The sequence below is a fragment of the Phalacrocorax carbo genome, chromosome 2 (genome assembly GCF_963921805.1).
Source record: "Phalacrocorax carbo chromosome 2, bPhaCar2.1, whole genome shotgun sequence".
NCBI lineage: Eukaryota > Metazoa > Chordata > Aves > Suliformes > Phalacrocoracidae > Phalacrocorax > Phalacrocorax carbo.
In genome coordinates, this window is record NC_087514.1 from 120,651,052 (window position 1) to 120,675,358 (window position 24,307).

The following is a 24,307-nucleotide window of genomic DNA, read 5'->3' on the forward strand; positions in this document are numbered from 1 at the left end:
GATTTTTCTGTTAATGAGTTTAATACAAAACACCACTGTTACTGCGTAGGCAGTTTTTTAGTTGATACAATGCATTGGGTTGCTCCCTCCAGTATTTTCATTTGTATTAGGTTCCCTCTTTTTTCTTCTCTTAAATGATCTCAAAAGATTCTCAACCTTGCTTATGTAACACCTGAACCTACAAGACTACAAGATGACAACACGCGAATCTGAATGTCTCTCTCAGTGCTGTGTCCACACATATATGTTTGAAGACAGATGTTTGCCCTGGGTCTTTTTCTATTAAGATCATTCTCTGCATAGTGAATGGTTTTCATTTTTTCTTCTGTGTGCACCATTATTTGATAGGATTTATTCAACCGTGGAAAACAGACAATGCCGTTTTTGTTAAGTATACAATTCGTCCATAATTTTTCCTTCAAGCGGTGACTGCTGTTTTTCACAGGTACAATGGGAATGCATTAACCCCAAGTACAAAGCAAAGAAGAAGAATTACAAGAACTCAGGCATTGTCATCCTTAACCAGTGCAAGGTAAATAGGTGTTTTGTTCTTTGGCTGTTTCTTTACTAAGCTCTCACCAATATGTTTTAATGGTGTTTGGAAATGTAGACAACAAAGTGAAACTGCCTGTGGAATAGCGATGAAAACTGATCCACTACAAAAAGTAAAGACAAGGATTTGAACCCCACAAGTAAGCTGACGGTCCCCAACTCTCCTTTTTCATTTCTCTTGCCCTGTCCCTGCTGTTGTGCGATGGAGTAGTCAGTACTAAACTCTTAAACCTACAGGCTTGTCAATTGGCCTTTTGTGTGTTTCCCTTCTAATCCTCCCATCATTTCTACAAAATTGTTCTTCTTCCTCCTAAACCAATAGCAAAAATTCCACTGACTTCCCACTGAGAAGGAGCAGAGCTTGGTTCTGCTTTTGATGTGAATTTTCCTTTCTGTAGTTTTAGAATTTTGATATTTTCTCTGTTTACATTTTTGTTTCTGTCTTAAACTATATTTAATGCTTTCTTCCTTTACCTTGTTTTCAGTTGGTCCCCCCCCTCCTTCCAATTTATTTTTTTCAGGCAGTTCTCTGATGTTTCAGCAGTACACAGCTAATCTGAATGTCTTGCTTTCTTGTTTGCAGATCCACAAGATGCATTCTTTCTTAGATTATATCATGGGAGGCTGCCAAATACAGTTTACAGTAAGTGTCTTACTCCTCTAAGTTGTTTTGAAGAAAGGGAATCCCCTTAGATGCTGATTTATTACTTCCACAGAGAAATGATTCTTACATGCCATTCCTTGGTAAATTATTAAGGTCTTCTTGCAAAATGTATTAAGCCTGGAAAATAAAACTATGCTAATGCAGTAAGATTTTTCTTGTGCATGCTGATTTACTTTTATGTTTGGCAGCAAAGACAATCATGTTGCAAAAAGTAAGGAAAACTTCATACAGGGGTGAGAAGCTAAGCTGATGTAGTCCCACAGATTCCACCTGAGCTATGCCCTGTCCCAAAAGCTGGAGAACTGAATTAGCCCCTGTGACAGTGCTGACTGGCCTTTGGCTTTTGAGCTTCAGTTTGTTCACAAGAGTTTCAAATAAATTTCCTTGCTGGGACTGTGTCACAGGGTGGGATTTCATCACATCTGCCTTTAGCTACTTAAATGTTAGATGTCTTGTTCATCAATCCTATGGGCCAGTCTTCCTTTCCAGAAGGAGTCTGCCATTACAGCAAACTGTTTCCCCTCTAATGGTGCCATACATAAAGTCACAGGCAGAGAGATAGTCCAGCCAGGGACCTGTCTCTGTCAGTCTGGCATAAATGCTAGGGTAAATGCTGATGTTTTGTACCTCAGCCATAACCACCAGCAGTAAGGTGGCACTACAGGGGGACAAGGTCGTAACTTAGAGCAAATTCAGAGGCTATTCAATTCAAGGAACAGGGGATAAAATTATTTGTAGAGCTCTCCATAAACAGAAACGGGGTTCCTGTTTCTGGTTTTGAAGGAAGTACCTACTGTAGTCGACAAAGATCTTTATAGTTGTCTTCTCTCAAGCAAAGCATCCTGTATAACTCCCTCTGCCTTACCCAGTTTCTTCTTCTGTTATCCCCACATGCCTGCAGTGCCCATTTCTGCTCCAAACCTGGAACTTGCTAATCCCTGGAAACCCCTTTAATTTGTCTTTCCTCACATTTCCTCCCTAAAAATATGACTGGAAGAACTCAATTATCAAATGTGTTCAAGGTCATTAGCAGAATGTCTTAAAATAGTATTTAAAAGCCTCTTCTAACCAGGGCAGGTGCTTAAGCATATGCAAAGACTGGTTAATACACATTTCCCACAAGTCTAGCACAAGCACAGGAGCATTGTAACAATAAGAAAGTGTCTAGGGATATACATATTATTATGTTATAGCTGTGCTTTTCAAACTCTTTTGGATTCCTCCCAAATGTTTTCCAATGGAAGAGCAAGACCTCATACAGTGCACTGAAGGGTCGTAGCAGTCTGCTTCCCTTTCATTTACTTCTAGCAGACTTCCTAGTTAACACGCTGTGAACTACAAATAGAAAACTGCTGTGTTAAAATGGATTTCTTGATATATGACTGATAGTATTGCTTCTACTATATTTTAATATTTTATTTTTCTGAAACAAAACAAAGCTTTTCATAGTAGGAAACTTAGGTAAACTCATCTGCAAGGACCAGCATAAAGGAAATGGAAGATGCATTATACTGTGAACTGCAGAGATCCCTGAATTACTGCTGACCTCAATGGTAAATCCACCAGCTAAAGAATTGTGTAAACTCATCAATACCAGTTTTCAATCTATATGGACTCAGGGCAAGCTGTTGTGGATATCTCTCTGCCTATATCTCTGTTCATGCCTATCCTAGTGGTTCTACTTTATGATCACCACAAGCTGACTGTCTGCATATTTTACTTCCTCCAACCTCAGCTGCACCAGTTCCCAGTGCTGACAGCACAGACTGGTTGTGAGATGTGTTGCTGTTTCCAGAAATGTATCAGAGATTCTCCAGTGGGCACTGAAGCAAAAGGGTGCAGCCCACAGGGGCAATATTCAATGCTCCCTTGCTTTCTGCACACATCATGCGTTCTCTTTTCCACATAGTCCTAATCTGGCGAATTCAGACCACTGAAATAGAGGAGGCCTATTCCTTCTACCTTCCCAGATCTCCATTTCTTTTAACTGGAATGGATCTGGAATTGTTTGAAACTCTCCTGGTACATGTATTGTTGTTGTTGTCTTAATATTAATGGCATTTCTATTCAGTTCATGCTGTGTACAGGCAGTACGACACAATTGTGATTTGAAAGGGCACTTGCTGAGGGAGGGAAACTGGGATGCTAAGCATATATTTGATAACAAAAAGTTGTAGTATGATGTATCTGCTAATTTAAGGCACTAATGAAGGCTTTGGTAACACCATGCTGTGTGTTCTTGGGATACTTTGTACATCTATTGTGGGAATATAGTTTGTAGTTAGAAAGAACGTCTCAGAAAAATGAAAGTAAACTTTTCCTTCACTTTAAAACCATTTATTAAGAAGCTTTCATCCATAGAGATCAATAGTGCTGATTCCAGTTCGCTACTTTTATGCACTGCTTATTGCAAAACGCTGTATCTCTTATCAGACAGAGATCCCTGCTGCAGAAGAAATGCTCAGAAGTTGGCAGTGCAAATGGGTCTGTAGTCAGAAGACATTTTCATCACGTTAGGAAATACAGTAGAAAGGATATGTAAAATGCATAAAAGGAACTGTAATAGAAAGATATATTGGACAGATTCTCTCTTAAGCAGGTCACAGTGCTGGGCAGGCTGATTCGTTGCTGACAGATCTAGCAGGAGGTCCAAGCTATATAGGATGTTTTCAGTTCCTTACCCTTTTACAAGGCTAAGGAAAAAAGAAGTACTAGGAGTGTAGTTATTGCTATGTTGTGTTCTTATTTAGCTGTGGGAAGATGACTGGTACCTTTAAACTGATACATTTAAGATTTGAAAGATTCCTACTTGCTGCCCACATATTAACTCAGTTGTGATATTAGCCTAGCTTCTGTGATACGTTAGTTTTACAAATCCTATCCTACTCATTTACACAAGACCTTGGTACTACCAGGTAATGCTAAAATAGAAATGCTCTGCATTGTTAGCTTGAATCGTGGCAAGTAACAGCAAACATCTTAAAAGTCCTTCCCTTGGTAATCAGACATAGATTTGGATCAAAGTCAAGTACAGTGCATCCAAGTACAAATATTCATAAAGGCATCATCATAGGAAATTAGGATATTTTTTGTTTATCAGCAGATCTCTACTACAAGGACCATTTCCAAAAAAGGAAGATTGTTTTGCAGAGGGTTTTTTTCTTTTTCAAAACTAGCCAGACTTTTTTTCCAAGCTCATGAAACCCACTGCTTATTCCTACACTGTGCTTTTGTTTTCAGTTAAAAAGCATTTAGCCGTGACTAACAGACATGAAGGAAGATTTGTCCAGTTCTGTCACGTGTGTCGCTCCAGCCCCATTAATGTCTACTTTGGGGTTATCGGTGAAAACACCTACTTTTAATAATTTTACAGTAATGCCCTCTGTTTCCCCATCATACAGTGAAATTTTTGCACTTTTTATAATCTGAACAAAAAAACCCTAAATTAATATCAGAAAAAGTATACATATTTTTAGGAAAATATGCACACTAAGATTTTTTAAAAATAAGTGTCCCAAAACTAAGCTATTCCGTATAAATGTCTATGGATTTAACTTAGGTTTCACAAACCACTAGTGTTTCTTTCTTCCTCAGTTATGCACGTGCATGCAAGTGAGAACATGTGAGGTTATCCCATTAATTTATTCAAGTTAAATCAAGCTATCATTTTTGGAAAATGCTCGGTGTAGAAAACAGACTCACTGCTTCAGTGCATGAACAGTGAGTAAGGAAGTGGAGGTAAAAGATTGCTTTATTTGCAAGCCAAATCAATCTCATATCTCCTGACCGAAATGTGGTGAGGTGTGGGAGGTTCATAGTTGATCAAGGCGACGAAGGGCTTTCCAAGCTATCTAGAGCCCAGTAAAAAATATTTGTCTTCAGCCAAGAGTTAGAGGTGGGAAATCAGAAATTGTGGGGAAAAGCCATGTTGGGCTGACCCAGTATGATTTTTCCCTTTTAGTTTTTAGCAACAAAAAATAAGTTTCAGGAGGACTGTCATTTTCTTAAGGGAGAATTAAAATGTCATATTTCGTTTTCAATTTATAGCTGCATAAAATAGTCTTCCCTGTGCCAAGCAGAGGCTCCAGCTGGGGAAGCTACACATTCGCATAGGCAAGCTGGGACTTCAAAGTTCTTTTTGCAGCATTCAGCAAGGCCCTTACCTGTCAACTGCACTGTAAAACTGAAAATGGAACTCTGTGCATTTCTATCTATTGAAGATCCAGGTATAAAGTGTTTTAGAGGAAGAGGTCATTGGAAAAAATCACAAGGAATTTTATAAATGGCTTTGTTCCCTCTATGAGACCCTTTGGATTTCTTGTTGCTACTTTTAGGAATTCCTAGAAAGCAGCATCAGAAATTCTGAAGAGGGCTTTCTGTTCCATGACAGTCATACCATAGGGAGATATGAGGTTCAACAAGGCTAAGTGCTGCAAGGTCCTGCACCTGGGTCGGGGCAACCCCCAGTACCAATACAGGCTGGGGGATGAAGCAATTGAGAGCAGCTCTGTGGAGAAGGACTTGGGGGTACTGGTGGATGAAAAGCTGGACATGAGCCAGCAATGTGAGCTTGCAGCCCAGAAAGCCAACCGTATCCTGGGCTGCATCAAAAGCAGCGTGGCCAGCAGGTCGAGGGAGGTGATCCTGCCCCTCTGCTCTGCTCTGGTGAGACCCCACCTGCAGTGCTGCGTCCAGCTCTGGGGCCCTCAGCACAGGAAGGACATGGACCTGTTAGAACGGGTCAAGAGGAGGGCCACAAAAATGATCCGAGGGATGGAATGCCTCTCCTATGAGGACAGGCTGAGAGAGTTGGGGTTGATCAGCCTGGAGAAGAGAAGGCTGTGGGGAGACCTTATTGTGGTCTTTCAGTACTTAAAGGGGGCTCATAAGAAAGATGGGGACAAGCTTTTTAGCAGGGCCTGTTGCAATAGGACAAGGGGTAATGGTTTTAAACTAAAAGAGGGTAGATTTAGACCAGATATGAGGAAGACATTTTTTACAATGAGGGTGATGAAACACTGAAACATGTTGCTTAGAGAGCTGGTAGATGCTCCATCCCTGGAACGATTCAAGATCTGGTTGGATGGGGCTCTGAGCAACCTGATCTAGTTGAAGATGTCCCTGCTCACTGCAGTGGGGTTGGACTAGATGTCTTTTAAAGGTCCCTTCCAACCCCAACTATTCTGTGATTCTAAGATGCATGCCAGAATATATCTTCAGTGAGAAGTATAAAGAGTATTTTAAAAGGGAGAAATGAATTTTAAGATGATTCATTAATATTTGCTTTTGCATTGAATCCTTCCCGCAGTCTTCTTCAAGCCTTTTCAACACAAAAATCTGCAGGATTCAAGCTTTATTTTACCCTGCAGCTCACCTTTAAGCTTGCTAGTATCTATGAAATTGGGAGGGTTAATTATTTAATCCTTAGGTGTTTTGAAGATAAAAAATACCAGACAGGCAATATCTACTGCTATTACTACGGTGACAGTAAGGTTTAAAATAGCTGAGATATGTCCCTAACTGGAGCTTTAATTTTTAGTTTTAGTAGGGCTTTTAACTGCCTTGGGACATTTTTGCTGCGCAGCTTTTATGTCCTAAACATCACCTGAGCTGGAATAATTTAATTAAGTGTGAGAACCTAGAGATAGTTAATTTGATTCATCTGTATTAGAACTTAATTTTCCACACAGAATAATAATGCAGTTCATTTTTTTCTAATGATGCCATTTTAGTTTTATTATCTCTTATTTTATAAGCTGTCATTTATTTTTAGACATATTTATCAATACTATCCTAATTCAAATTTGAAGAAGTATGCTATAAAATGACCATTGCTTTAAGGCTGCAATCTCTGCAGAAAACTGTTTCTGTTTGGCGTGGGTATACTTGTGCCCAGAAGAGCTCCACAACACATTGACTTTTCTTCTTTTCCAGGTAGCTATAGATTTCACTGCATCAAATGGTGATCCTAGGAACAGCTGCTCACTGCACTACATCCACCCCTACCAACCCAATGAGTACTTGAAAGCATTGGTAGCTGTTGGAGAGATTTGCCAAGACTATGACAGGTAAATAACCACATTTGATAACAGAGTTGCCTTTAGAAAGTGTTTTCACAGTGTGAAATCAATGACTGCCTGCTGCCAGCTGCAGTAGCTCCATGTTTAGTCATTTAAGAGAAATGACTGCACGTCACAAAGATTAGTGTACCTTAACACGCTTTTGAGAGTGACGGTGGGTTTCAATTAGCTTCATGGTAATGAAAGGCCTGGTTCTTGGCTGTTTGGCAGATATGTGTGTTAAGTTTCAGGTTTGTATTCACATGCCAAAATTGCATGTTTGAGTGGATTTTTAATTTGTGTTAAACTTGAAGCCCGTTTTGCAGAGGCTGATAGTATCCTTTCCGATACACTTGGAAGTCTGGTTCTGTCCCATCCCACAGAGAAGTGTTCCCGATATTTCTTGTTTGAAATTGAATTGGTAGTTGCCTAAACTGTTTAGTGGCCATGTCTATTCTTAGAACTAAATGTGTGGTCTTTTTCAGCGTTCTCCCGGCCTGTTGTCTATTACAGTCTCTTCTAAAATAAATATTAAAATATAGTGATAATGTGTGTATACAACATGCCTTTAAATAAATAAACAAATAAGGCCAAATATGCTTTGATTACATTATGTACTTCTGTTGCTTTCAAATAGGCTGCCTGCTTCTATCAAATTAATTGCCCATTTTAATCTAATTACCAAGTGCATTTCCTTTAAATGTTCTTTCTTTGTTGGTGAGGCATAGTATCTTACACAATTATTCTTTCTAATTTTTGCACATGTAATAGACATCCACCCACCACTTTGCATATGCAAATACCAGATCTCAAAAAACCAATGGTATTTCCAGTCAAATTTGAATTATACTTTCTGTATAAATTGTGGCGTGACTTAATACTGTGGTTGGCATGTTCACATGTTGCGTATAACAATTAGCCTGCTCACAGGCACCTCCATTTGCTCAGTAATGAAATGTCTTCTCAAAGAAGAATGAGGAAAATACTTCCCCAATACAATTTCTGTAAGAATTTGATGATCAAACTTGGTCAATGAGTTTGAGAAAATTAATATTTTAAGTGATCTGATAATCCAGTGATTTAATAATGACCAGCAATAATTCAGTGGTTAAATATCCTTCAAAAAGGGAAAGGAATAAAAAGACCTGGGTTATGAACACAGCTTTTTTTATTTTATCACTTAAGGTGTTTTTTTTAAGAAAATGAAATAGTAAAGAGGCACAGGCCCTCCTGTATGGAGATATTAATCCCAAATCAGGATTTTCCTCCCATTATAGCATATTCCAATCAGTACAAAAAATAGTGGCCAGCCATTTTTTAAATGAAATCATCAGCATCATTCAGTTCTATTGTACTGCAGAAAATGCCTATTGATGCTAATCAGCACATCTAAGGTTGTATGAGCTATGGACTAGGGCTGAAGAAAAACCAGAATTTCTTTTTCCAGGGAAACGTCACCTTTCTGGCATGTGTTTGACCTATACATGCTCTTAAGTTGTGACACTATAAATACATTCGCATGGGCAAGTTGATTCAACACGGTCAATGCTTTCTGATCAAAATGTCAAGGGAGGACCTTTTCTTTATACTTGCATGTTTTGAATCCAGCAAACTGGAAATGAAAACTTATAATTTCTCTAAAGAAGAAAAGAAATTGCAAGGAGGAAACCTTTTCACAAAATAATCTACAGGTTCTGTATAAGAGTTCTTTTTCTGTTTAATTGCAGCCTTGAGACATAGGAGCATATATGACCTATAAAGCAAATCTTCTGTATATACACTTTAAAAAAAGAGAGTTTCAAATTCAGTTAAAAATAAAAAATGTGGCACAGATCCATAATTGCTCTAGTGATCCCAGTTGTGCTTCAAATACTGGAGTAGGATTTCTGTTTCCAGGTTAAGATCAGGCAGAAGTGAAGAGTTGGACCCGCTGAACCTAAGGGCTGTTTAGAGCCAGTGTCATCATTTGCATAGGGGCATGTCTTTAATACGATTAAAATATAAGCCCACAAAGAGGGCAGTGCTCTTACCTGAAATTTTATAGTTTGTACCCAGCAATTATCTCTAATAGGCAGAACTGGATTATTTCAATCCAAACCACAGAAAATGAAGCAGTTTTCATTGCGTCTCAGGATTATGTATTTACATCAAATGAAAGAATAGTTGGTATAAAGAAAACTCTGTTGTTTGCAATGCTTTTTGCATTCTAGTATCACAGCTGTTGAATGCTAAGTACTTTTGCTACACTTATATACCAAAAGACAGCTTTTTTTATACTGGGGGGGGGGAAGCACCTATGGCTATTACTTAAAATACTTCTGTAATTAGAGACATTCAAATTTATTTGTAATTTGGGAGGAATTGGATTGGCAAGTAATATATAGAGATACTATACTCAAAAGCCAAAATGTTCTTTTATGTACTCTAGTTCTGTTGATCAAGCCAAATCTTCTCATAATCTAGGTTTCTGTACATATCAGCCTCACATAATGTATCCCTAAGTAATTAATGCTCTAAATTAAGTGCTGCCTCACATCCCTTGAAACAGTGGAATAATCCCTGTTCATCCAAAAGCCCATTTATCTGTATGGTTCAGAGATTCTTGAAACAGTTAAATGAATAGCACTGTTCTGCGTAGTTAAGCGTGAAAGAATAAGATTAATTCTTTTATCAGCAATATTCACAGAATGAGAAATAGACTTTGATTATTATCCTGATTGTAGAAATGCTGCACTCCTGTAGGAATAGGCCAATCTGATAATGGTATAGGAAATGGAAGAGTTGTTCACCTGCACAAAAGACTTAATACTTTAACTATATGGTGGAATTGTTTCAGGCTTTAACAACATTTGTCATAAGACAGAAGATAACGTTTGTGTGTGATATAATCAGTGGCTAAGCAACAGCAGCAATGGATCATAAAGGAGAAGCATTCATTAGTTTTAAGGAATTAAGCTCTAAAATGTAGTTTGAAATACTGGAAAGGGGAAAACATATTAAAAACTTATTATTGAAATCTTTTGGTAAAATAAGCAGCCAGCTCAACAGAGAAGAATTTATTTTAAGATAAATGACTCATGAATGTTTAAAGATGACCTCATGAAGCAGTAAGTGAGAAATATATATTTCCATTTGAACAATTTCATAAGCTTTCTCTTATATAAAGAATTATAGCATTGGCATAATTTTACCTTCAAATTGAGCAAGTCTACTCCACCTTTTTGTAGCATAGGGAAACCAATGAAAATGATGAAAAATCATTGGGCACTGAAGTTTTTAATATTAAAAGGACCTGAGTCCATCATTATTCTTTACCTCAGTAATTTCAGCATTGAGTTCTCTGGATCAGAAGTCAAATCAAGTGGTTTCTGATAACCAGCAATATCAGCCTAGCCAGTATCCTCAAAAAATCAGTTGATCACTACCAAATGTGTGTATATTCCCTCTACATGTTTTGAACAATGAGTCAGGAAGTGTACTTAAGGCGAATGAGCTCTCTGTGCACTACTTCTAACCTTCACCAACTCTGAACAGTGTTTTTGGCCACCCTTTTGTTTTGGAGCCTAGTAGAGACCCCTTCAAGAGAATGCTATTTTCAAAGGATAGATGGCAGGTGTCTTTACTGGTTGAAAATGCAGATATAAGGAAAGACAAATTCATTCATCAGTTGAAATATCATACCTGTGAACCACAATCCTTTAAAAGCCATGAAACTTTTTAAGTTATATAGTAATAATTTCGAACATGTCCTGTTCTCCATGGCAACTGTTCCCTAAATACTTTTCATTTGTGTCACAAAACTGTCCCCTGCTCAGCATGGAACAACACTGCTCTGTAAGCCAGAGAAGCTTATGGCTAAACTGGGAAATCAGGGAATGTTTCCTTTCCCCTGTGCCCCAGCATAAGGTCTGGCCATGTCCTGACTGCAAGTCAGGATGTGCCCTACCTCTTCTCCCTTCCCCTTCACACATCCTGGCTTCCATCAAAAAAAACCTGAGGCACGTGGACAGGGAGGAGCTCCGGTGCTCTGCAGGAGAATGTGCCATTTGAATAACGGCAGGGACACCATGCCTGCAAGCCACACAGCGCAACACAGCTGCCTTGTGTAAGTGAGAACCGGCACCCAAATAGTACTGGGATGTGCCCTCAGCACATATACATGAACATTGACACGTCTGTTTCCATTATTATAATCTGGAAACATCTGCAAAAACTAGTATCTATAGTTAAAACAAGTACTTTTCCCAAGATAGGTGCAGGTGTGCTATGAATCTCTCATGTAAGCACCTAAAGCAACATACCTAGACACACACAAATATATATATATATGTATATACAACTAGAGTTTTACTCATGTGTGTATAAATATAGGTATGCATATAATATATCAGTATTATATATACTTACATATATATAATATGTATGGTTAACACTTAACCATGCAGTAAAAAAAATTATTTCTCTTTTAGGCTGTTTTATAGCTTCCCTCTCTGCAGAGCAAAGCCGTAAGTCACAATAATAACAGTTCACGCAGTTTATTAAAATGGCTGGTCCTTTGATCTTAATGATTTGTTTTACTAGTGCTGAAATACAACCAGCTAGCAATGAGTGTAGCTCATCTTTCATTCTGCAGTGATTGCTGTCTCTCACAAAGGAAAAAGGGCTGGAATGGGAATGTAAATATCTTGTTTGTAAGGATAAATGCTGTTACATGCACACAGTGCTAAAGGCTGAGATCACTCCTAAATGAGCTTACATTGTTACAGGTTTTATTGGTGAGTGAAGGCCATGGCAGGACTTGCAAATCTGCTCCTCAGTTTGAAATCTGATTTCTGCAGTTAGTAGCTTTCCTTTCTCTTCTGCTTATTAAGAATCTCATTGTGTTACATTAAAGATTTATCTTTGCATTAAAACCTCTGTTCTGATTCAGCAAGACACTAGAGCTTATTATCTGATCCCACTGAATTCAGTCTGACTCAAGCAAACACCGAAGTATTATGCAAAATATGGATGGTACTCAGACGGAGTTAAGAGTTTTACTGAATTTGAGCTTTCTTCTTACTTGTTCGCCCCACACCCAAATGCTCAGTGCCTCCCAGCTACCTGGATGATCTTTATGATTAATTTTTACATAGTTTTATATTTGTGCATACATTCAGAGTTTTTCACTGGATTAATAAAAAGTGCTCACAAACATATGTAAGAATCAGCTTTTGTGTGGTCAAATCAATACTCATACCTTGAAAAAGACAAAGGTTAAATGTGTCTTATCAAATACTTTTAAGCATTTGTTGCATTGGATATTTGTGGAAGTTCCCATTTTTGATGGGCCACCCCCATTCTATCTATGCACCCAATTCATGATTCCATAGTTTTGTAAAATGATGTCATAAAATTGGTCTTCATATTATTTGTATTCAAAATCTATTTCAAAAATCAGTTCTTAATTATTTTAAATCTCTGCCTTTTTATTCACTCTTAAAGATACTGCAGACTTTTTTTTAATTTCCAAGAGCCCTTGAAACACATGGAAGATAAATTCTGTTTCCTGACACTAATGTTCTTTTTCATTTAGGCAAATAGCCTCCTTAATTCTAAATACTCAAGTAGCTCCTTAAAACTGACATTCACACTGAGATCATATGTTAACAAATAAACTGCTTGTGTAAAACACACTTGTCTAGCAACCTCCCTGAAGGCCGCTAATGAGCAAAGAGTACATTATTCCTGCAAAGTGCAGAAATTACTTCTGTAATTAGCTCTGTAAAATACTTAAGAGTGAAAATTTAAAAACTGGGCCACAATCCACAAAAAAGATACAAGTCCTGAAGTCAGTCTGAGTTTCAACATTAGCATTGCAGCAGTAGCTGACTAGATGCAGAAATTCCTCTTTATGATTTCTTCTTCAGTATTTTAGGGCTGAGCAATTGTGTTCATTCTGATTGAAAACCGTATATAAAACCTTCCTTCCCTTATGCAGTAAAGTGCACTTGAAAATTAAGAAAGGAAAAAATTAAAGGAGAAAATAAAAAGACCAGGGTTCCTAGTCCAGCACATCCCTTTCAGCTTAGATCTAAGAAAAAACTAAGTCAGATGAAAGGTCCATCTGTCCCAGAAACACATTTCCTGAGGTACCCAGCAGAGGGCAGTTAGGGAGGAGAAAGAGCACAAGGTATTTATAAAGCAGTACATGTTATGGAAGTCATACATAAATCAGTGCGATTCCCAAATACAAAGATCAGTACGTACCTAAATGCTGTGGTTTGGATTGAGGCTTTTAAGTGGAGAAGAGATCCCAGAGTTTACACCTTGCATTCTGCTTTATTAATCAGGGCCTCACCCCAGGAATTACTTAACAGGTCCTTCATCCTGAAACTATGTCTGGGTTTGTGGGGCAAGACTCAGAGAGTTACCTTGACTGGAGGGATCTGAATTAAATACCTTCGGTAATTTTGCCAGACACAAGGAGAAAAGCAGAAACTTGCTTTGATAGTAGTTCATTAAATCAGGGGTGAAAGAATGATGCTTAGAATAACTAGCACTATATGCAACATTAAATAGTTCATTAAATCCCTATGCAGAGCTATAGATGTTAAAATTTAATCTACCCATGCAGATCAATAAATAAATATATGTTTAATTATTAAGCATCTTTCTTTATCACTTTAATTACAGAAACAACCTTTCTGGAGCCTGTTAAGCAAAAAAGCTGATTAGCATATCTAAAAAAGTTTAAAAACCATGGGGGAAAAGACATGAATCTTTTTATTTAGTGCTTTAATAGGACCAAATTTGCATAGACATACAACAGAAGAAAAATAGAAAAACAGTAACCTGTACAGGAAAACTTGTAGCTTATGCTGACCAGTGAGCTCAGGTGTGGGTAAACATACTCTGAAGTGTTTGGATAACCCAGGACTAGAACTGCAGTGGGAAAAAGGAACTGCTAATACTTTTAATCACCAAACTGGATTGAAAATCCTTGGATCTAACTGTTGAGGACCTAGGCTGGCACAATTACTTAATATATACATACACATATTTAGTATTTGCCTTTGCAGAACCTGTATTTGCAGACTGCTGCCACACAGGGACTTCTATAATCACCACTTTTTATCCCAAGAATAGTATAGGAGAATTAGTCTAGTACTAGTACTAGTTCCCAACAACTGTGTTGGGAACGTGACTTCGTAACAGTTTCTTTTGCATGTGTACATACATACATTTATATGTGTGTGTCTGTATGTATATATCTGCATGCCTTTTATCTGGGCAGATACTGTCAATTCTTACAGTTCTGCCTTTTCCCTTACCAAGTTTTTATCTTTGTGTCTTCTTTACGCTGCCTCTTCTTCCAGGAACTCAGTTCCTATGTCAGTGTATCAGTCACAAAGGGTCCCTTCCAAGTTTCTTAGCAAAACAACTGCTTCCTCCCCGTGCTTTTCAGAGACTTCTGCTGCATTCTGTCAGCTGGTAGATATATCAAAATCTGAACCTTCTACAGGGCTTTTCTCGGCAGTCTTTACTATTTTTCAATACATCTTGAAATCTCCTCTGAGGAAGGTCTTTGTTCTGTGCAGTAGTTGACACTTCTTCAGGACTGTGCAGACTGGTAGCATTGGGATTTCTCTGTCAGCATTTCCTTCTGAGGAAAATGACTTGAAGTATAAAACCATACAAACTTTATGTGAAATTGCATACCACCTACTGCTGTAGAGACTAGACATATGTGTAAATAAATAAGTATTAATAAGTACATAAGCATAAATAAAGGAGGTAGCAATTTATCTTGCTATTTTCACTGATGTCACCTGATACTGATCTGATACATCTTTATTCAATGCAACCATTTCCACAATTTCAGAAGCATGACTTTCCTCCTTGTATTGTTAAGGATGTAACTATTCTAGTCATCCACTCCATTATATTAGCATATAGCTGAGAAGCAAATTATTCCCATGTGGAAACCTGTCCATCCATAAATGAACATCATGTTCTAAATCTTCTCATGCAAGTTTCCTCCTTTACAGAAAGTGGACACCTTTTGCCTGAGTTGACCTTAACAGGATGTTTGTAGGTCAAATTGCTCTCAGTTAAAGCTAGGCAATTCTCGAGAATTAGGTTCCATTTACTATGTTACTATCCCCTCCGAATTATAGTGAAATTAACGTTGATCAGAGATTCCAAATCAGCAGATGAACGGAAGGTAGTATCCCATTTCCTCCTGCATATTCAGTGATGCCTAGCTGAATGTCTAGTCATCAGTATGTTTCACTTACAATTTTACTCTAACTTGTTTTCATAGTGTTCTTCATTTTGACTTAATGTCATTTTGATTTTGGTAAAATTACATCAACAGCTCATTTGGTCACATTAAATCACAACATAATCTCTGTAACGGTTTTATCCTGCTCATCCTAGAAACCTCATTTGTATCTTGAGAGCATTTGATGCGATATTCCTCTCCCAACATGTCCCTGCATACATATGCCAATGCAGTCCTCTATTCCTCTCTTGCCTGTATCCCCCCTCTTCTTATCTATCCCATAGAGATAGATATTTTCTGATAGAAAATTATTGCAAAGGAAGGTCTCTGACCAACCCTTTCCACTGTAATTTGTAAAAAACAGACAAAATTATGTGCATACGTAGCAAAGCTTTTGTTCTTGAGGTTGCTTTGTGCAGTACACCCTGAAAATTGAAAACCACACTTGTGTTTCAAGAGGGCAGGGCCCCGCCACTGTTCGCTTTGGGGTTCTTCACGATCTGCACCTTGCGTGATGGAATTCAGCCAGCTGCCTGCAGTGTCATCTTCAAGTCATATCAGGTTTTAAACATCTGAGATTACAGACTGTGTGAGAATGACCTTTTCAGTGATGGTACAGTTTTACATATATGATCCCACAGATATGCCAATTCACTATAGAGTTAACATTTTGGAAGGTACAGGGACATATATGAAACCCCTTAAAACACATAGGACTTTCTGGAAACTGCCTGGCTGAGAAATTAAATATAACTTGCTGTAGCCTCTTGCAGCATTCCCTTCCCTAGTTTATTCCCAGCTTTAAAGTCCCATTTCTTTTTTGAGATACATTTTACTGAATTGGGTCATTCATGTTGGCATAAATCAGGTCATTGCAATTTATTTGTCATCTTGCAGGGAAGCTTGACATCTTGCCTCACCTTCCTGAGTATGCCATTTTATTAGGCTAGCCTTCTAGCAAGTGATACATCTCACTGCCATTTCATTTTGCTTAACCTACTCCTCCCCCAAGCTCCGATGACTTTTTTTTTCTGTGGGTATTTACCTTTCCCCAGTCTAGGAATCTCCGAGTTCACTTGATATTTTTACCCTGCAGAGCTCCTTTTGCAATTCTTTTAATGTTAACAAGGGGAAGTTTAAATCCATTGTACCTGGATTTGGCTTTGATAGTTATTTCATGAGTTGATGCTTTTCAGTGCTTAGCTTCAGGGAATTTATATTCCCCTGCTTCATTAATTATTTCCCCCGCAGGTGAGACCGGCATTCCCTCATATTCTTGAAACCCAATTACATGACAATATCTGTTTCTCAGTATTCAGCAGAATCCAGCTCCCCAAAGGTGACTAAAAGCTGTAATTAAAGATAGTGAATGAATCTTAATGTCAGGATTTTGCATAATTGTGTAGCATCTCTGCAACAGACCAAAAAATGTAGCTGTTGCAGTGATTTACCATTGATTTGCATGCTCCCACCTCTCTTTTGTAACCAAGATGTATGATAATCAGTTCATTCCTGCTGCTCCATTAAAAATCACTGTGCATTGTGGACTGGATGCCAAACCTTGTTAGGTACAGTGCAGGTTTGATTAAACACGCGGTAACCTGGCCAAAACCAGAGATGTGGTTGTATCGAGCCAGGCACAACCGCACAGTTAATATGTGGTGACAGCGTAGTGGTTCCCCAGAGAAGAGTACAGATTAGGGGGAGAAAACGCTGCTGCTGCTGAACTCTTGCAGTCTTTCTGACTCTTTCTGACTGGGGCAGGTGGAGAGCTGGACCACAGCCCGGCTCTACCCCTGGCCCATCCTGGGGGAGCAAAGGTGGCTGCGCAAGACTGCAAGGGGTGAAGTGGATGGGCTCTGGTCCTTTCCACATAATGGTTTTATTTAGCCCTATTCCATCACACAGATCATGTCCTTTATTTACCTAGCTGTGCTTGCAAAGCAGGAACTGAAAATGTTTAAATATTTCAGATGATTTCTGTATTTTCTTTGGAACTGCTGTTAATCCCTGTAAGCTGTTATGACTCAGAATTTACTGGCATCAAGCCCTTCTCAGATAAGTCCTAAATAATATACTCAGGAACATGATTCATTCATATGCTTTAGAAAAGAAACAGTTCAGCTCATATTCTTCTAGTTCACTCCTTGAACATGAAAGATTACAATTTTAATTGAGTTTAGAGATGACTCTATTTTGTTGGTGGCATTTACTGTTCTCTCCTTTTTCTTTTCCTTTCCCTTCCCCTCTCTCCTTTCCCTCTTCCTCTCCCCTTGCCCCATCCCCTTCCTTCTCCCCCTCTTCACATTCACTTTTTTCAATTACATGTGTAACAGACACCCCCTTTTTATTTTTGCAGTTTGAAACTTTGTTCCAACAGAGGAAAAATACCTGATTTTATTACAGGAAAAGTATGTAGAGCAGAGCAGATTCACAGTTTATTCTTATAAGATTGGAATTGAAAATGAAAGGCACAGTAATTGATTTTGCTGCATCCAGCATAGTACTTTAAAAGTAACTCCCTGCTAATTCTGATCTGACCCAAAACCAAAATTACAAGTGACATCTTAATATCCAGGGATCCTAGTCAGTCATATTCCTTGCAACAATTTCAAAGAGCTGTAAATTTAAGATTCTTGGTCATGTGAAACCAAATATGGGTTCTTAGTGTTTCTTCCCCCTCCCTGCCCCCCGGTCCCATGTTTCTTTCTTTTCCCCCTGCTCACTGCATCATTAGTACCACTACTGCTTCTGTGTTGCTCCAGCATAAAGGAAGCAGGATTTCATGCTATGCTCTCCAAGGTCAGTTCAGTGGCATCCATACAAATTGCTGCATTGACTTCAGGAGCTTACAGGTAGGTACATCTGTAGCTACATACAAAAGGGCTTTCACGAGCCCCAGTAAAATAAGTCCCAAACAACCTGTGTGAGTGGCTAGCTAGAAGTTCATCTTTCAGAATGAATAAATGCCATATAGAATGACTCAGGTCTTTTCCCCCCCTACATTTACTCCATACAATTAAGAACTTAGATTCCCAATTTAGATTTTAAAAAGGAACTAATTTCAGACGTCATAGTCCTGGCAGCTCTTGTTTTCCTTTCTGAATACAAGTATTGCCACACTGGTGAATATCTAGCTCTGTCTCCAGCATTGTCTATGCCAGCAGCTTCAGAGGATGTTGCAAATGACTCTCTAATGGCTGAGTAATTAATTTCACCCGGTGGAAGAGTTTTATCTGAATTCTCCTCCTAGGAATAGCAAATCCTTCTCAGAATAAAGCTGAACTCCAGGTTTCGATGATACCACATGTCAGGGGGCACCAGTGGTTAATGAGACAAGATTGTGAAATGTTCTTTATTTTGCCTCCGCATCTTTATTTTAAACATATTTCTTACCCTCCAGTAAAGGTATCATTATCTGTATCACAATTTACAAAAATTTACTATTTCTTCTATTCATCTCTTTTCCTGTCTGTGCAGTACAGCTCACTGAAATCCCTCTCGTCTCTGCCCCTATTAATGTATTGATTTGTGATTGCACTTCCTCTGTGTCCACTAGATAGCTTGAAGGACGGTTGACTAAAACTGAGTGTTGTTCCAAAATGATACTCTGTGAGATTGTCAGAATTTATTTTCTGCTATGCATTATGTTACAGCTGAGGTTACCGAGGGACTTTTCTCTAACTGGTTGTATTTCTGTTCAGAAGACTGCATGCAGTCTTGGAGTCCTGACAATTCCTTTCTGTGTGCATTAATTTACATTTACCAATCTGAACACTGAACACTGAACCTGAATGCTCTCCCTGATTTTACCTTTAGGGTATAACCTAGATCTGCTCAGTTTTTGGTATCTTTCAGTAATATATGCCTGTTTGACTGGAAAAAGTACCAGAAGCCATATACATCTATGCTTATCTGACTACTCATGGCCCTTATATAACCAGGTAAAAGTCAAAGTCCAGTGCTTTTGGTTTCTTGATCTTCTCTTCAAGTACTTCAGCTTTTTGAAAATTATGCCAAGTTTTAATTTTCAAGGGAACCTATGTAAAACAAAGAACAATATAAAATGTGAAGTAGATGTGATGGAGTAATTTTGTAAAGATCATGCCAAGCCACAATCCTCTTTTTTTTGCTTGATTTTGTAAATTTCAGGTTTTACAGAAAAAGCTTGGTTTTCCACTTCTGTGTTTCTTTCCTGTCCCTTTAGCAATCTGTCTTCAGCAGGACAGTGCAGGCAGTTTCCTTTCATGTGCCAAGGCCTCTCTGGCTAGGTCTAAACAAAACAAGTCAAAGATCCTATCGTGGCCTTAGGCCAAGGACATGACACTGCCCATGTCCTTGTGTCTCAGCTTTCTTCCTCCCAGCACAAACTGGTGATGCCTGAACTGCCATTTGGGAGCCATCTCAGGCACAGCTGTCCCCAGCACCATCCTGGGGAAGTTTCTGGGGGCTGCTGTTGGCAGGGGCCAGCACTATGCCAGGGAGGGTGCTAACAGACCATGACCCAGTGCTTCAGCCAGGATCCCAAGCCTATTTTCTGGTACAAATAAAGCTCAAATGTCTGAGCAAGCAACACAAAGGAAAAGAAAACTAGTTCTCACTTTTCTTCTCTGGAGTGAGTTTAAATTACAAAGGAAGAAAAAAGTCGTTAGAGCAGATCCCTTTCCTACTGAAATGCCAGGTTAGGAAACAGGGCTGGAGTCTCTGATGCATGCAATTCACCCTTGAGGCAGGGGGAAACCTTCTTTTCATCTTCTGACTGCAGTTTCAGTCCCTGGATGGCCTAACCCTTGACCCAGCTTACAGAAGCTGGGAAGCTGTTCTGCTTTCTGCTGCAAGCTGCTGCTATAGCCCAGGGTCTAGTAGAGCAGCTCTGTCATGCCTCTATACCATAAGGGATTATCCTGGAAGCACGAGAACCTTTGGCTGCCCTTCTGGGTCACTTTTTTCCCTGCTGTGTCTCAGTAGCGCAGGATAAGCAGAAAAAGGGCAGCAGGCTAGGCTTCTGGGTTTTTTCTCATATGACAAAGTGAGGGTGGATGGGAAGGCTAGAGAGGGTTACTTTGTAAAAATATCACTAAGCCATTAAACTGCATGCTTACTAAAAAGTGAGAACTTTATATTAGCTAAACACCTTGTTTTGTGTGATAGGAGGAAAAGTATTGCTTACATTAAAATTTTATTTTATTCTGAAAGCTGTCAGCAACAAATTTTGAGGTGTGGTCGGGGAATAACATGATCATCTTTTGTATGCAAGGAATGTCACGAGTGATAATCAAAAGGTTCTTACCGTAAAGATCAAGCTTTGAGAGCACTGGAAAGTTAATTCCTGTGTCCCAGCAGCTTGAATCAGAATACCAGAAGTATGTACCTAAATTCTGGAAAATTAGGAGCTTCCTAAGGAGAGTGTGGAGCTATTCTGAGGCAAGAGAAAGTACTAAGCACAGGAGTAGACCCCAGGATACCCATCCTCTCTAGAGTTCATGCACTTCCCTCTAAAAAGCAGCTACATGGAATCCCATCTTGAGGGTGTACATGATCAAGCCTTACTCTTTCACAAGGCAATAGTAGCAGTAACTACCGCTTGCTCAAAAAGGAGATATGGGAGATTCAGATATAAAGGCAGGTGTCCTGAATGTGGTGGTAGGGTATTCTGGGTGCAGAATAACACTGGGGGCTGTGCCACTGTGTGACTGGGAATGTGGAAGTCTGGCCACCAGGAGGAGAATTCAGGCTACTGGAGGTATCACTTCGTGCTGACTCTGAACTGCTGCAGAGCAGAAGATGGAGCTGCAGATACAAGAGTGCCTACACTTGTTTACATTTGAGAAACATTGCAGTACAAATGCAGGCACTGTATGGGTTTAGGCATCTCCCAGGTTGGGTAATTGCTGCCAACATCAGCTTTTTGGATTGCTTTATTGAACTTAGACACTTATGTTCTACCTAAGTAAAATTCCTTTTTAGTCTTTGTTTGTTCTTGCCCTAAATCAATTAACTTGCAGCTCCACAGGGTTTGATTTTCTAATCCAACCATGCTTAATCATTGATGTAAACCAAGATATTTTTCTCCCCTCAGACTCTTTTCTAATAGCTTTTTATTTCTTGCCTTCTAAGTGTGTGCTTGAATTCTCTGCATCTATTTATAAGGGCTTCCCCGCTTCCAGAAGTGTTTAATCAAAGAGAAGGCTATCAGCAGGTGGTTAGCACCAAATGTCAGCAGCTACTTCGTTTCTGACATCTTTTGGAAAAAGTATTTCATTAACATGTAAATGACGTTAGTCTTCCTTTCCAAGATCCATTGTCGCACAGTGTAGCATATGGTAAACAGAACTGTGCTACCAAGATTTATGTGGCAACTAAATTTCATAGCAGAACAACAATTGTGAGAGCTAAGCTATCAGATGACAGTCATCACTGCTTCCCAATGATCTCGTGATTATTTCTCTATCCATGGTGGCAAATCTAACTTCAGGTGGGGCACTTATTTCTGCTTTCTTTTAAACCCTTCCATTTTTCTTCAGCTTATATCAGAATTATCATGGTGCTTTCCACAGCCTATGCCAGACAGCAAATTTAATGGGTGCTATTATCTTTCTTGAGTATGTCTGGGAAGCGAATTATTCACTTGATACTTGGAGTGGTAATGTCTTGAACTACACAAAGAAAATTGAATCTTCTGGCCTCTCTTGGGAATTTTTGAAAGTGCCAATAATGGTAGTAGGAACTCAACTTTTCCAAGGGCCTTGGAACCCTGTAAGCAGAATCGGATAAACCTATGAGGGTTTGATTCACCAGAGCAGTGGAGTACAGTTCAGTGACTTCACCAGGGCTACAGGGTATGTTTAGAGTTAAGCATATGTTTGGGTGATTTGTTAACCTCAAGTGTGTGATCAAGTGCTTTGCTGACTCAGGGACGAGACATTCCTTACAGCTTGTTGTTTTCCACTTTGCCATCTGGGAAGAGGCAGCTTGACAGCACGTGGGCTGTGTGAGACATTATTGTGTTTCTGGAAGGGTATTAACAGCCTTGAACTTTCCAGGTCCTCTGAATCAGGAATTTTTGTCTCTAAAGATCTAAGTGGGGAAGAACAACCTCAATGTAGTGTTTGAAAGCAAATTGACCATGCCACAGCATTTGCTAGGTTATGAGTCAACCTCTGCCTAATTAAAATAATCTTATGTTTTAGTGGGACTACTAATGATGCAGGTGGAAAGCTTTACAGAACCTGCAGGTTTGGGGGTGTGAAGCTGCCCCTTTTTGGATATTTTAGGAAGCCTCTTTAGCACCTGGACAAGCGTAAGAACCATAATTTACAAACACTTTTAATTTCAGACTCATCTCTTCACTACACCCATTTTATGAACAGGGGGAGCACATCCCTATTTATATGAAATAAATGTTATTACAGGCTGTTAAGACAACTACCCTTATGCTGCCGCCATATAGTACAAAAGAGTGGGTAATACAGACCAGATACTGCATTTGTGGGAGAAGTGCAAGATATCTTGATTCCTCAGTATTCTCCAAATGATTTTAACTTCCCAAAAATACTAGGGGTTCATCTGAAAAATCTCCCATATACTCTCCCATACTCTCCGCCTGGTCAGCACACACCCCTCCTTCTCTAATCTGATACGCTTTCAGTCTGCCATGCAACACTCTTGACCTAGAAGCCTTTTCTGTACTGTTGCACTGCTTTGCATTTTTGATGAATGCTTACAGAAGAATAAATGCTTATTGTAACAAAATGCATTTCTCTGTGGAAACGCTTCTTTTTTTTATTCTTTTCCAGTGACAAAATGTTCCCAGCCTTTGGATTTGGAGCAAGAATACCCCCAGAATACAAAGTAGGTGCATAAAAAAACCATTTTTTAGTTTCCTTGGTTTGTGAGGCACAAAACAAGGGAGAATGGTTCAGTGCAGGGCAAGGGTTGTGAGGATCAATTCCTACTGCTTGTTTTCTTTCATCTGTCTTTCTCATCCAGTGATAACCTCACTAAAACCGGAACTCAAGGTTAGACCTAAAATAGCAGTGTTGCACCCAAAATATTTAATGGTATTGGCTAAGCTTTGTTAATGGATGCTGGTCTAGTAAGAGAACAGTCCAGTAGGAGGAGAACTGAATTTTTGAACAACACTTGCCAAGCATATTTTGAAGCTTTTGAGTCCTGGTTTGATAGAACCCATTTTTGGAAGATGTGGTTCAGTGAGTGGCCTAGTGTCTATGCTATATGATGATGAGATTGAACATCTTCCTGAAAATAAAGACCCTAGAAGAGTTTTGCTTTGTGGCAAATTTCTGTGTCACAATGGACACCTTCAGTACCAGGAAGATAAATATAAGCGCATGTATCCATGCTAGAGAGAAGTAGTATTTATAAACAAAACAAAATGAGAGTGATCCACGGTGATGGTGTGGTTGTGAGCATAAATATGTAGTCTGGAAGGGCTGGAGTGAAGACAGCAGAGTAAAAGAAGGAGCATCCAACAGAGAAAGGCCTAAGAAGAAATAGGCAGAAATTCAAATCCTGTGTTGCACATGCAGAGGTAGTGTGGGCAGAATAGTAGTTCTGCACCAATAAGTAACCAAAAACTAGCTGGGGATTCTGCAACTCAGATACTATCTGGGAAAGAGCAGCACTGTATTTCTGATCATGCAGACTTCATCCAATATCCCCATGTCCCCTGCTCTGGGTTGTTTCTCAGCTGTGGCTGAGAGGGAGGTGAACACTGGCCAGGTGGCAATAGTTCTGTGCGGAGGA

General features: G+C 39.1%; 1 protein-coding gene across 2 annotated transcripts in view; it reads left to right on the forward strand.

Moving 5' to 3' along the window:
• Window positions 1-24,307, forward strand: part of CPNE4 (copine 4) — a 234,934-nt gene that overhangs the window by 187,363 nt on the left and 23,264 nt on the right. For both annotated transcript variants that reach the window (XM_064444130.1, XM_064444131.1), the window contains exons 9-12: window positions 446-532; window positions 1,136-1,195; window positions 7,151-7,284; window positions 23,338-23,392. In XM_064444130.1, the coding sequence (XP_064300200.1) occupies window positions 446-532; window positions 1,136-1,195; window positions 7,151-7,284; window positions 23,338-23,392 (336 nt within the window). The remainder of the gene's footprint in view (window positions 1-445; window positions 533-1,135; window positions 1,196-7,150; window positions 7,285-23,337; window positions 23,393-24,307) is intronic.